This window comes from Vanacampus margaritifer, chromosome 2 (assembly GCF_051991255.1).
Source record: "Vanacampus margaritifer isolate UIUO_Vmar chromosome 2, RoL_Vmar_1.0, whole genome shotgun sequence".
NCBI lineage: Eukaryota > Metazoa > Chordata > Actinopteri > Syngnathiformes > Syngnathidae > Vanacampus > Vanacampus margaritifer.
The window spans coordinates 55,675,253-55,689,727 of record NC_135433.1 but is presented as its reverse complement, the minus strand read 5'-3'; the positions used below and the strand labels follow the sequence as shown (position 1 = coordinate 55,689,727).

Below are 14,475 nucleotides of genomic sequence, written 5' to 3'. Positions count from 1 at the left end.
CCCTGGCTCTCTCGTCTCTGCCGCTGCCGCAGTTCCTGGCTCCCTCGCCTCGTCTACGCCGCTGCCGCAACCTCAGGTTTCTTTGTCTATGCCGCTGCCGCAGCCTCAAGTTTCTTCGTCTCTGCCGCTGCCGCAGTCTCAAGTTTCTTCGTCTCTGCCGCTGCTGCAACCCCCAGCCTCTTTATCTCTGCCACTGCAGCCGTCTCGCAGCCAGGATTTAAGCCCAGGCGGCGCAAGGACAGCGGCTGCCCTTGGATTCCTTTCAGGTGGCGCGAGCACAGCAGCCGCCCACGGATGCTCGCGCCCTCGGATCCCCTTCAGGCGGCGCAAGCACAACGGCCACCCTTGGATCCGCCTCAGGCGGCACGAGCACAGTGTGTTTGACCAATCAGTGCCCTGACCCTATTGTGTTTCTCATTAGTGTTGATGATTTAGTCTTTTGTCTTTGTTCAGTCGGTGTGGGATCATTGTCTATGTCAAGTGTTGACGTCGAAGTCATGTGTCGTTCTTGTGTGGGAGTCTGTGTTTTTTCGTCGCATTATGCTAAACCTTCGTCTCAGTAAGTCATCCACGTTTTAGTATAGTCGTCACGTCTCAGTCTTCTTCGCCTTAACTGCCAAGTCTTCCTCGCCCTCATCATCAAGCCTTCCTTCATGTCTTCCACGGTAAACCCTGTCATCCACGTCAGAAATAGGTCATCTTTGTCTCAGTCCTGTCGACCAAGTCACCAACCAGTCGCCCTTGTCACCCTCCACGTTCCTGCAAAATTCTCCACGTTCCTGCAAAGTTCTCCACGTTCCTGCAAAGCTTCTCAAGTTTTGCCAAGCTTCCCACATTCTGCTAGCTACAGTCAAGCCAGCCCCGGTCACAGTCAAGCCAGCCCCCTCTCGCTCAGTCCAGTCATCACAGCCAGTCCCCACTCGCTCAGTACAGTCGTGGCGACCAGTCTCCACCCGCCCAGACCAGTCATGGTGACCAGTCTCCACTTGCTCAGTCCAGTCATGGCGACCAGTCTCCACTCGCCCAGTCAAGTCATGGCAACCAGTCTCCTCTCGCCCAGTCCAGTCAGGATGACCAGTCTTCTCTCGCCCAATCCAGTCAGGATGACCAGTCTACCCTCATCACATCCAGTCTCGTCACGTCCTGCCCTCCTTCATTCACCCGACCCTTCCTGTTTCAATAAAGTTTCCCACCTAGTTTCAAGTTCCTGTCTCCCTGCTTTGTCTCCTCGCCTTTGGGTCCACCCTCTCCTATGATCACCTTTCCAGCTGGCTTCAGGCAGTAGGTGGGGTACACTCTAAACTGGTTGCCAGCCAATCCAACCATCAACACTCACAATCACACTTTGGGACAATTCAGAGCGCTCAATTAACTGGCCATGCATGTCTTTGGAATGTGGGAGGAGACCGGTGCAACTGGGGGAAACACACACAGGCACGGGAAGAACATGCAAACTCCACCCAGGAAGTCTGAAGCCTGGACTCGATCTCACGCCCTCAGCACTGGGAGGCGGACGTGCTAACCAGTCATTCACCATGCCACCCTCATTGTCAAATCAATCATTTTGTTTGTTGCCTCCATGTGCCACAGTGTTTTTCACAATTCGTATTAAGATGCTGACGTTATTCCTGTAAATCTACATATTTCATTTGTTATTATTATTAGTTTGGTAGTTATTGTTAGTGCATGTTCTATAAGAATTTATAGCCTTAGCTTATATGTGTTTGTGCCTCTGCAGTGCACCTTCATCTTTGTAAAATAAATATTAATTGACATTGAGGAGTGTGTTTCACAGCTTATCCTGCTCTGTGTCACAGGTAAACTCGAGCGTATCGCAGATCACTTTGGCCGAGGGTCTGCCACCCAGATAATTACATTACATTTATTTATTATAGGAATATTTTAAATCCAAAATACATGTTTTTCAACCTGCATCACAGAATGGATTGTTTCCAACCTCAGAGGGTCTACTGAAAGTTAACAGACTCAGACTATGATATTTCTTCTGTGAATATCCTTTCAAAGTCATTGTGAAGATTTTGCTACCTCACTCAAGTGGCCAACCAATATTTAGAATTATACGACTTTATAAAAATAAGATACAAATAAATAGACTAGCAAAGAAACAGACAAACCACTTTACAATAATCTCATATGGCAAATGTTTGTACATCAATTATTAATGAGCTTGTTAATACTTTAAGGCTGCATTAAATCATTGGATTATCGAGACTGACCGCCTGCTATTGTTAGCCCACATTTAACTATAATTTGTCACTATTTTCTTAGTTGATTTGATGATTGCAACTTGTAAGAATAATTTTCCATCTATCTCTTTCTTTGACACTGTAACAAATTGGCTGTAGAAATTACAAAAAATAACTGCCAAAAAAAGTTGCCAGATAATTCTAAATATTTACTGTATATAAATTGCAATTACTTACTGTGTATACAGATGGATTTCAAAGGACTTTAAATTGCAGCTAGCGTGAAAATAGTGTCAGATATATGATAATAATTACCCTGGCCCACTCAAAGTACACAGTACACATCATAGCAGATATTCTGCAGTAATCTACTTCACGTATGCGTGTGTATGCATCATGTTTGAACTATGAATGAGGTTGTCTGCACAAGCTATTGGCGAGCCTTGTTTGGCTACTTTGGAGCTTCATGTTGACTATGTTACAGACCCTGTGTGACGTGATGACAGTAAAGATCATGCAGAGGTTAAATACTAGTTCTTGACGTGTCATCTCTCTCTCGCTCTCTGTCTCGCTCTCTCTCTCTCTCTCTCTCTCTCTCTCTCTCTCTCGCTCTCTCTCTCTCTGGTGACACAGAGAGAAAGAAAGCTCTGTCGCAGCATTATCCTGAAAAGCACTGAGGGGGAAGGGGAACCCTAGTGGATATATTGCCTATGGCGCAACAAACCAACAGAAAGGGAGGGGGGGGAGCTAGAATGGATTGTTTGAAAACATGGGGAATCATTAAGAATGCCAGCACAGTAAAGAAGAAAGAGGACCAGTATTATAATATTTGCTTGTGACAGAATTTAGTCAAACTATAATCCTCATTTGGATGTTATTGTTCTAGGGCATCAGTAAAATGTTGCTGTCATCTATACACTGCAGTAAAGAATAAATAATGTGGAAAAATAAAAATGAATATCATTTATCAATTATATGTATTGCAGTTCTCGGCCCCTCGACATTAACTTATGCCCGCCTAATGGTAAGTCTGCCCCTGGTAAAAGTTTACTTGAGGTTTTGTTTCTTCCTGTTTGGTGTACAGCAATGTGATTGAAACTATTCTTATTCACACTAAACTGCATTACCGCCTGAAGACGTGATTTGCATACTGTTCCTACACCAGCACACAACAACCATTAGGTCAAATCCAAAAGCACTTGTTTTTGTGTGTGTAATTATACTTTTATTTGGGAACAATCACACACACAAAAATCCACATTTCAACCATTAGAACATGTCATCTTCACGATTTTTTGGTTGAGTCCATTGGTTATCCTTCCCCTTTGGCTGAGGGAAAAGCAAATGTATTACTATATTATGGTTGGGAATATGAGCTACTGGTGTAATATGTCTTTACCGGTCAGAGTAAACAACTGGAGAAGGGTGATCAAGTTGAGACAGTGAGAGATAGATACAATCCTAGTCAAGTCTTCAACTATTTATATTTTCCTATGAATGTAATGTCACCAAGAAAGATTGTGAGACATCATTTATAATTGATACCAATGTGCAATCTCCTGTTTTTGATAAATACAAATTAGTGACTAGCTAAAGGTCAAATTATATATTGTTTATGTAAGCTTTATATTACAGATGCTTAATACACACAATTATACATTTAGTAAATACAATTATTCAGGAACATTACAAAGGTTTGTTGTTTTTTTAAAGAAAAAAGATGGCTTCCACCTGATTTATTATGCTTCAAGTTATCCTTGGCGTCACATAGGATGGTGATCCCTACCTAAAACAGGTAATTAACTCTATATTTATGTATATAACTCTACTTTATATACACAATTAGAATTTTTGCTGTAATAAGAAAAAGGCAATGAAAAGTAGTGGCAAGAATAATCATAATATAAAAATCATCATTATCATTATTATTATTATTGTTGTTGTTTAAAAGTGGGGATGAATTGCAATTCTTCCAAAATGGAAAGAGAAGTATGCAAAGTCAAATTCTGCTACTACCTCATTAAGGTTTTAAAGGAATAGTTTCATCTTCAAGTTAAGAATAAATCCTCAACTGTTGCAACATTTCACTCCCGCTCTCCAAATAAATAAATGCAATTGCTGTATGTCATCAGAACTACCAACTTTGGGATGTGCTTCATTTTTATTTACGTGACCCTGATTTCAATGCAAACAAGGGTTTCTTATTGGTCAACATGTATTTTATGTATGTGAATACAACTTAACTAATATCAGACATTTGGTAACTCATGCATATTTTCCCTTCGGAACTTGTCATTAGAATCCCATTCATCTTACTTGAAGGAGAGGTGAGAAGCTGAAAAAGAGAGAAAGCAATGTGCGTCTGAAGCTTTTGGTTACAAAGGAACACCATTCAGCTGAGACATCCGCCTGAATAAGACGAGCTGAGACTTACAACTGAATCGATAAAAGGGTACGAGCACCCCAACATGCCAAGCTCAGCAAAAAATAAATGGGGGCTGGGTGTGTGTGTGTGCGGTGACCCCTAGTCTGTCCCTCATCTTCTACTCCTTATTCATCTACCCCCACCCACAGCAGACCAAAACACCCCTTTTCTCAGTGTGTGGCTGTGTCCTGTGCTGCAGAGTACAGCACAGTCAGCTACTACAGGCACTGCAGTGTTATGCTATAGCACAAGCAGTCAGCTGGATAACTTCCACCAATGAAGGGAGGGAGGAGAAAATGGATGGGTGAAGAGTAGACGGGGGTGAGTTTGGGGGTTCTGAAAAGGAATTATCTGCAATCCTGCAGTACTCGGCTAACTAATCTTGGTTTTAAAACAGCCAGTGCTGTAAGTGGCGATGGTTCTGGAATTCACTGAGTGGTAAAGAAATTAAAAGAGGAGACGTGCAAACTCAGTTTTCGGACGTTATTAAAAACCTTTTGCTTGACTCATGAATGCACCAAACAAGTGATGCTGTGCTTCTTGATTTTCTCTTTCAACGTTTCCTTGGCCATAAATTGAGCTAATCGGGTGAAAGTGAAGTGCCGCCAGACCTGAAGTGCTGCAGCAGATGCTGCTGCACTGGCACCCTCCTCCATCTTCCCATCCTATCTTTTTTTGCTACTGTACTGGCAATCAAAACATAGACTGCACTACTTTCAAAGTCACCTCTGCTTTTATATTGACGGGACCCTTCACCTTCCATCCAATTCCTTTTGTTTTAAAACTCTCATCACTATAGTTTTCCATCACTCGTATAGCTGTCATCTTATTTTCCGACTTGGTGCATTTTGTATAACAGGAGTTATGAGACAGAATTTGGCTGCTAGAATTTAAGGTCACTCTTGAGCAAAGTCTGCATGCAGCTCATTAAGCTAGTTGTGTTTTAGATGTCTCCCTCCTCCAACATAGGTGAGGATCCTTATCAGGCTTCTCCAGAGCTTATTGATGAGTTGATCATTTGAATCACCTGTGTTGGAGGAGGGAGACATCTAGAACATGCAAGACTGCGGCTCTCAAGGACCAGGGTTGCCCTACCCCTGGCCTAGTAGGATCTGACTAGCAAATTTCCTCAACAATATCCTTTTTCTAACCCAACCCATTGTCTTGTTGGAGGCTCAGCATCAATTCATGCAGGTTGATCACATTATCAAATAGTGGTGCACGACAAAGTTGCATTTGACAAATTTGGTCCTCTTCTTCTTTGAGGCCGTGCTCCTATTTCAGTTCTTCCTCAACCTCTATTTCCTGCTCTCACTCTCATTTTTCTTCCTCTGACTTCTTCCATTTTGGTTGAAAGCAGGTGAAATTATCTGCTGCATTTTTTGTAGTGTTCAGACCTGATCAGTTTGTCTACAATAAAGCAATCATGTGCTGAAATAGCTAATGTGCGTGTGTTTAATCAACTGGCTCATGCGTGTGGTGATTTGTCAGTCAGTGCTTTGGAATTGCAAGGAAGTGACATTATAACATACCTCTGTGTCTAATGTATAAAGGTGTGTTCAGTATTTCGCAAATCATTGTGTGTGTTGTTCTGAAAAAAAGTGTGAGGCTGACATTGTGTTTATAGTGGTGAAAATCTGGTCCAATGTTTTGCTCCTTCAGTGTAAGGTGTTGATAATTTTGTAATTCTTTTGTTTTTAGTGTTTATGCAATCGTAAAAAACACTCACTATATGGACCCGTATGCTGTTTTAATAGTTTTTCTGTACAGCACCTACATTGGTAAAAAAAAATACATAAATAAAATGCCATCCACTGGATTGCAGCTTGGTCATCCATGAAGGGGGATTCCACCATCTGTGGTCCCTTGTCAAGGTTTTTAGTTTTCCTTGGGGTGCCTGTGAAGTCATTTGAGACTCTTTTGAGATTGAAACTTTTTCAGTTTGAAACAGTTTCTAAGAAACTGTGGAGTGTTGAGGGAAGATACAAGTGGATAGGCTCAGCCGCAGTTAAACTTTGTACTCATCTGGGCATTGGTGGAGCGTACATGATGCAGAAAAAACTTTAACATTAACATTTTAAACTTTAATAACAACAAACCCAATAGCCTCACAATGTCTTAAAGCATATTTTATTTTCCTTTTCAGCCAAATTAGCCTTTCCCATCGTACTTGAAATGCTGACTAAACATTAGGTCTTGTGTCCGTTTTTGCTGTAGCATGTTTGCATAAGGTGATGGCTAGATCTGGTGCCCCGCCTTGACTTTGACACATGTGCATTAGGCAATGCATCCTCACTTCTTCCATCATATTCTTAGCCTGACAGCACCACCTTCATGTGGTGTGAGCTACTGGTCCACACGCTCTCTCTTTCTTTTAAGCCTTGAAAGATTTGTACACCTCAAATGTGAGAAAAGTTCTGTGAAAGTTCTTAGAATGTGATTACTATAATGGGAATTAACTATCTTTTATTGAAATTAATACATACAAAACCCCCTAATTTTTTTAATGGGCTCTTGGCACACAATCTCCTACGCTGACAAAAAGTGTCACTGTCTTTTCCAGTTTTGAAAAACAGCATAATTCTTCACCCAGTGATTACAGGAGTTGCACAAACTGTCCAGCACATCGACAGATCGTCATGAAGCTTCACAGTTTTTCACGATTGCATAAACACTAAAAACAAAAGAATTGCATAATTATCAATACTTTACACTGAAGGAGCAAAACATTGGACCAGATTTTCACCACTATAAACACAAAGTTAGCATCGCACTTTTTTTAGGACAACACACACAATGATTTGCGAAATACTAAACACACCTTTATACATTAGACACAGAGGTATGTTAAAATGTCACTTCCTTGCAATTCCAAAGCACTGACTGACAAATCACCTCAAGCATGAGCCAGTTGATTAAACACATGTACATTAGCTGTTTCAACACATGATTGCTTTATTGTAGACAAACAGGTTTGAACCCTACAAAAATTTAGCAGATAAGTTCACCTGCTTTCAACCAAAATGGAAGAAGTCAGAGGAAGAAAAGTAAGGGTGAGAGCGGGAATCCGTGGAGGATGAGCAGGAGATAGAGTTTGAGGAAAAACTAAATTGGGAGAACGTCCTCAAAGAAGAAGAGGACAACATTTGTCAAATACAACTTTGTTGTCCAACACTATTTGATAATGTCATCAACCTGCATGGATTGATGCTGAGGGAGGCCTTCCAACAAGACAATGGGTTGGGTAAAAAAAAAAAAAAAAAATTCAACAAGGATATTGCCTACAATGTTGATTAAATCTGCTGGTCAGATCTAACTAGGTCAGAGGTAGGACAATCCCTGTCTTCGAAAGCCGCAGTCTTGCGTGTTTTAGATGTCTCTTTCCTCCAACACAGGTGACTCAAATGATCCTTCATCAGCAAGCTCTGGAGAAGTGTGACAAGGATACTCACCTATTGGAGGAGAAAGAAATCTAAAAGACAGAACTGCGGGTCTCTGGGACCAGGAGTTGCCTACCCTTGAACTCTGCAATTAATTAAATGTATTTTTTTTTTAGGAGTACAGTATTTTTATTAGTCTATTTTCTGGGCTTACAGTGTTGGGACACATTTATCTGTTATTGTTTATCTAGGCTGATTTTGGTTATATGAGGACAAATGAATCCTATTTTCAATAGTGCGGAGCATTGATTTTGTGTTTGATTAATTTATCATGTTGTGTATTTTTACTTTATTTGTGTACTTTGCTTACTGTAACTGCTAAAAGTTGATTAAGTAAAACATTGCAGTGTGTAACTGGTTCATATGGTAACATAAGATGTTTTTTATACATCTGTTTAGAGTTTTGACAAGTGATTAATTTTTTGAGATGTTCTGCATCTCATGTGGATGGTTGTTCTAATTGTGTGTAGTGTTTTTAAAATCGGAGCCCTGTTTTGTATTTTGTGCTTAAGCAATCATCAAAAACTGTAATATTGCCAGCTCAATCATTTGTTAAAAACTGCACCAATCTGATTGTGTGTAGTAACCTAGTGTAATATGAATATAAATATGTTGTTTAAGTTTACTTGTATGCCCATTCACCAAATTCCAAATTTAATTATTGAGTCAAATACTCATTTGAATATTTTTATGAAAAACTAAAAACCCTCAATCAATAAATCAATCACTCAATAAATCAATCAATAAATCAGTTTTTTATTTGTATGTCACCTTTCATACTTTAAAAGCAACACAAGGTGCTTCACACACAAAAATAGATAAAAAGCAAACAGATGAATAGCCCTTTTAGCTTTGTTTTCAGGGAAGAAAAGGAGATGTTATGTGTTCAAGTTCCATTGAGTCCGAATTTCCAAGTTACAACAATGCAAATCTAGAATTGTGTGCTCCCAGCATAGGGTGACCAGATGATGGTGAGTGTATCACTGCACTATCAATGTGTGGCATCAGTGCAAGCTTCAAAAGGATGGATTTTGTATTCTACAGATATTCTTTTTTTTTTCGTATGAAAAATGATGTGTAGGCCCACTATACTTCTACTGATGATGCAGAAACGTGAAAGCTGGCAGTATATAAAGGCTGATTTCAAGGACAAATGTTGGGCTTTTACATCAGTGCAGTGTGGGTGCAGAACTTATGGTGAATTGTCAAATGCAGAGACGTCAACGATGATTAGAAACAGGCATTCATTTTGTCAATAAAATACTACAAATTAAAAAGCAGAAAAGCACAATCTTGACTGTTGTGTTATTGACTCCATCACGCCACATAGACCCAAAAGCACTGACTGAACGTGAAGTGAAGATGCCTTAAACATTACTCAGGAAATATGAAACTGCATCCAGGGAAACATGGTTCACACACACACACACACACAACATATATATATATATATATATATATATATATATATATATATATATATATATATATATATATATATATATATATATATATATATATATATATATATATATATGTTGTTGTTGTTTTATATGTGTTTATGAATGTATGTATAGCCTTGTGCTCCCTTTCTGTTGAACTTTGAACTGTTCAACTTTTTTCCCCCAAGTGCAAATCTTTGTACGGGACTGGCTGCCATAATTTCTTTTGTCAGTGCTGGTTTGTGTTGACTTTTCCCGCAGCAATGCGCAACGGCATGCAATAGCTATACTGGAGTGCCCAACATATGCAGAGGAACGTGCGTGCAAAGAAAGAAACATCAGAGAAAAGCCCAAGCCTGTTCGGCCACTCACCCGGGCGTATTTAGATGAATAGGGGTCTTCAAACAGCGCCCACATCTTGGGCTGCCACACCTCCCACCACGTCGCCCTGCGGCCGTCCTCCTGCATGCACAGCCGCTTCAGGTCACCGTCCGCTCCGCCGGTGAGAGCCGGGTCGTCCTCGGGCACGTCTGGCTCGGGGGTCTCGAAGCTGTCCAGGGCTTCCTCGGCATCGCGGTGCTGCCGATAATTCATCCAGCAGCATGCCTCCACGTCCGTCTCATCGATAGCCCAGAAGGCGAGTTCTTCCTCGAAGAGCGGCCCGCAAACGTCGTTAGGACAATGAAGTTTCCCGGTGCGGTAGTAGTTGAGTATATAGGCAAAAGTAGCCGGGTGTCGGTCAAAGAAGAACTCGTCTGACTTTGGGTCGTAGTCGAAGTTGCTGTAGGCGTCGGGCTCCGTCAGCCAGGACAAGCGCGTGCCCGGCAGCGTCTTCAGGGTGCTCCGGTAGGTCTCATGTCGGATCCCGCCGCAGTTGATCACGATCTTCTCGCTATCTGACGCCGAGCAAGTCATGGCTGCGATCGGGCATGCTTCGGTCGGTGCGCCCGAGTGTTGATGTTGGGGTGCTGATTCTGCTAGTACCCTGTCCCATTCACTGCCGATCCCTGCTGTGTATTTAGTCTCTGCAAAGGCATCCTTGCAAGGTGTCACGGAGAAGAGGAGAGAGAGGTAGCGAAGGAGGAGTCTGCGGCAGCGCCTCTGCTAGAGAGACTAGCCTATAAAGGAAGCTGATTTTATGAATCAAAATGCGGAAGGTTATAAGTGACTGGTTAAATTCAAATTATTTGACCAAATAAATTAAGGTCAATTGCAGCCCAAGATGATGATTATGCGCTTATATATGCTATTCTTCACCTACAGCAACTGATTAAATTTGAATTGAACTGGAATTCAGCATGGAATGTTTTGGGATTTTCTAAAACGGTACTGAGAGCTAAACAAAATTACGAGATAGATAGATAGATAGATAGATAGATAGATAGATAGATAGATAGATAGATAGATAGATAGATAGATAGATAGATAGATAGATAGATAGATAGATAGATAGATAGATAGATAGATAGATAGATAGATAGATAGATAGATAGATAGATAGATAGATGGATGGATGGATGGATCGATCACACTGTAAAAATAAATCACAATTAACAGTAGTATTTTACAGTAATACGTTATTTAGTTTTCCTGTAATATCCCAATGAATACTTGTATAAACTACAGCATTCTTGGATTTTGAGGCATTTAACTATTATTTATTTTACTGCGATCACCCCCCCCCCCCCCCCACACACACACACACACATCACATTTGAGGCCTTTAATGTTACAGCCCCACAGTAAAAAACAAAACAAAACAAGGATTTCACAGTATTTAACAGTATTAGGTACTACAGTGTAATATTTTTATTCAAATCAAATATTCCCTGGTGAGCCATCAATTAATTTTAAGGTGAAGAAAACAATACTTAGTGGTAAAACTGTTGAGATAAAAGCTTTTGAAAAAAACTTAATTAGAAAAACTACATCATAGCTTTTGCTCACTTCCTCAGCTTGGAATGACTGTAACTTGGCACAAGGGGCGGCATGGCTCAATTGTAGAGTGGTTGTCTACTAATCGGGTGGTTGTGTGTTTGATTCTCAGACCTTGTGATCATGTTAAGTGTCCTTGAGCAAGACAGTGAACCCTAACTTGCTCCCAGTGGGCATATCATTTGCCAACCACTGGTGTATGAATTGTGTCTGTGTGTATGGGTGAATGGGCCTTGATTGACATTATAATACAGCCACAAAGCATAAGTGCAGCTTGCTGTGTTATTGCAACCTAGCAATATACCATGGATGCCACATTGACCTCTGAGAGGAGAGTTTAGGAGATTTTACACAGAGAGAGGCTGAACCGTAGATGCATGTCACCTTGTAGAGCTGCAGAATGGACGGTAAAGGAGGTACTGCCTCACAGCGCACCCAGTCAACACATAAGGACACAAGTCATAATTTCTATTAAACATTCATTACAAAAATGAATTAAAGCAAAAATAAATACAATGTTGGGTAGGCAGTAGAAAAAAATATTTGTTTTCACATTTTGAAAGTTGTGGGTTCTGCAAAACCTAATTGAATATTTAAAAAGGCATACCTTTCTTTGTCACAGGTTTCTTTCATCCTTATCTGTCATTAAAGTTTAATGAGTGTTTATTAATATTACAGCAATAAACCTTTTTCCCTTGTATTGCTGTTGGGAATGTTATATTGCTGTTGGGAATGTTAAAATGTTACTTTGATTGCATGCATGGATGTTGAAGTATTTATGAAAAAAGTTTGCCCTTGGAAATGATTGATTGATTGATTGATTTCCATATCCTTTGATGAATTTAAATAAAAATTCCAAAGAAACTATGGTCAACTAGTGTCAACAGGCTGTGTTAAACATTTAAAGATGCACTGCACCTGTGTCTGTTGTTTTACTTCTATTCTCCCACTGAGTGCATTGGTGAGATGCAACCAGTGACATACAGTAATAGGAGAAGTTTTCTACACGTGAGGCTGGAGAGAGAGGGCCCAGTTGCGGACACTGACAATAAAGCAACACAAAAAATGTATTCAATAACAAAACAAACAACAACCAACCGATGGATGAAAAAAAAAACACATTCTAAAATAGTTAGCAAAACTCGGGAATAAACACTCAAAATGGGAAAAAAATGAACAGAAAATCACGAGTCCAAAGTTACAAACTAGGAGCAAGGCCAAAGTACAACAGAAGATGATATAAATATTTGGCGCGAGTAAAAAGGAAATAACTTGGAGGAAATGTAAGCTGGGAGGAGAGTAATATTGTTCTGACGAGGAGTGCCCGGTGCATAAATGCTGTGTGTGATGAGTAATGTTAAACAGCTGTGTGAGGAGCTCAGCATGCCTGATCACAGCTGAGGCCAAAACAGGAAACAGAATAACAACAATTTCAAAATTTGACAAACAACAAATGACTCACAACAAAGTTATTGTTTCAGTTTATCCCTAATGTGTATCTTGTAGTCCAGGCTTTGCTAGGTAGCTCGCTCAATTTATTACATCGCTAACAACAAATAAGAAAAACAAACAAATACATTTGCATAGAGCTGCATTCTGAGCTATTATTTGTATTTGACTGTAAGCGTACTGATTTAAAGCTGTCCACATTATGTTGTCAGTTGTCACAATGATTATAGATTATAAAGAAACTTTTAGCAGATTATAAACAAACTAAATAGTAATAAAGACATTTATTATATGTAAGTAATGCAAGGTACTGCAAAAACTATAATGTAATGGCTATACGTGGTCATAAAACAAATTATCTAAAAAGGCATATTAAAACATTTGGCACACTGTTTCAGTAAACATTTATAATAAACCCAGCACGCTCCGGGCATCCTGACACCTGGCAGATTTTTCATGAATTGGAGTAATATAGCCAAGCCAGCAGTTCAACAAGCTTATTTAAAAGCTACACTTTTATCCCTTGTTATCTGCCATTCAAAATACTATACAGTAAATCAGCGGTGTCCAAATTTTTTTTCTCCAATAGACCCACAGGAAAATCTAAAGATTTAAAAGAGCCTTGTGGAATCTGCCACTTTTTTTTTTTTTTTTACTCGCGACTGCTACCCTCTGGCCCAAAGTGTAACTGCGCGGGCATCTTGTTTTTTTCAGTTTCAGAAAAATACAGATACCATGAAAATCATTTGATATTTTTAATATTTTTCTTTTGTTTGGTTGATTTGACCCTTTAAAAGGTGAAGAAACAGCATCCACGTTTCTGTGACATGCAGTCACTCAATAGTTGTGGCCAGTGCGCAACATAAATTTCTCAGTTTTTTTCTTTCTCATTGGAGTTCTCCAAAGCAGCAGCTGAAGTATATGTACCTCTAAATTCTGTCCCCTAAAATTTAGTTTTTTGTTTGTTTGTTTTTTCAAAATCTGACTTACATTTTATTACATCAATATGAAATCCAATTTCACAGTGGTAGTCTCAGTGTCACGGTGAGTTGGTGGGGAAGGACCCAAATGCAGGGAGGCAGGAGAACCATGGCAGGGATGCATGGAATACTGAACACAAGTTGTTTGACAAAAAAACACTAACAAGGGTACTGGGTAAAACTCTAAATAAACAAAACCAACAAAGTTCTGAAAAGACCAAAAATCAAAGTAACAACAAAATACAAGAGTGGTGACAACAATGATCCAACAAAGACTGAACGAAACCAGGGAACTAAGGCCCCGTCCACACGAAAGTTTCAATGTATACTCACAAATTTCTTACCGTTTAGGCCATTCCTCCACACAATGGCGCGGTTTCGGAGCTTGAAACCAATCACTTTTGAAACCGGGCTCCAGAGTAGAAAGATTTTAATAGATTAAAAGATTTAAAAGATTTAATAAGCGCCCCGTACGCGTCGGTCTGGACACCTTATGCAGGTACTCCTCCAGCGATGACGTAATGGTCGCAGCTCGATGACGCATTGTCGCTTATTGATGACGTATGCGGCAATTCTTGCGTGACTGCGCGCGAACCG

General features: G+C 40.1%; 1 protein-coding gene across 2 annotated transcripts in view; it reads right to left on the bottom strand.

The window, feature by feature from the left end:
- The window catches only part of LOC144044796 (voltage-gated potassium channel KCNC1-like), a 63,945-nt gene extending 53,386 nt beyond the window's left edge, over positions 1 to 10,559 (bottom strand). For both annotated transcript variants that reach the window (XM_077559415.1, XM_077559416.1), the window contains exon 1: positions 9,887 to 10,559. In XM_077559415.1, the coding sequence (XP_077415541.1) occupies positions 9,887 to 10,429 (543 nt within the window). In that variant the 5' untranslated portion in view covers positions 10,430 to 10,559. The remainder of the gene's footprint in view (positions 1 to 9,886) is intronic.
- Between the last annotated feature and the right edge of the window lie 3,916 nt (positions 10,560 to 14,475).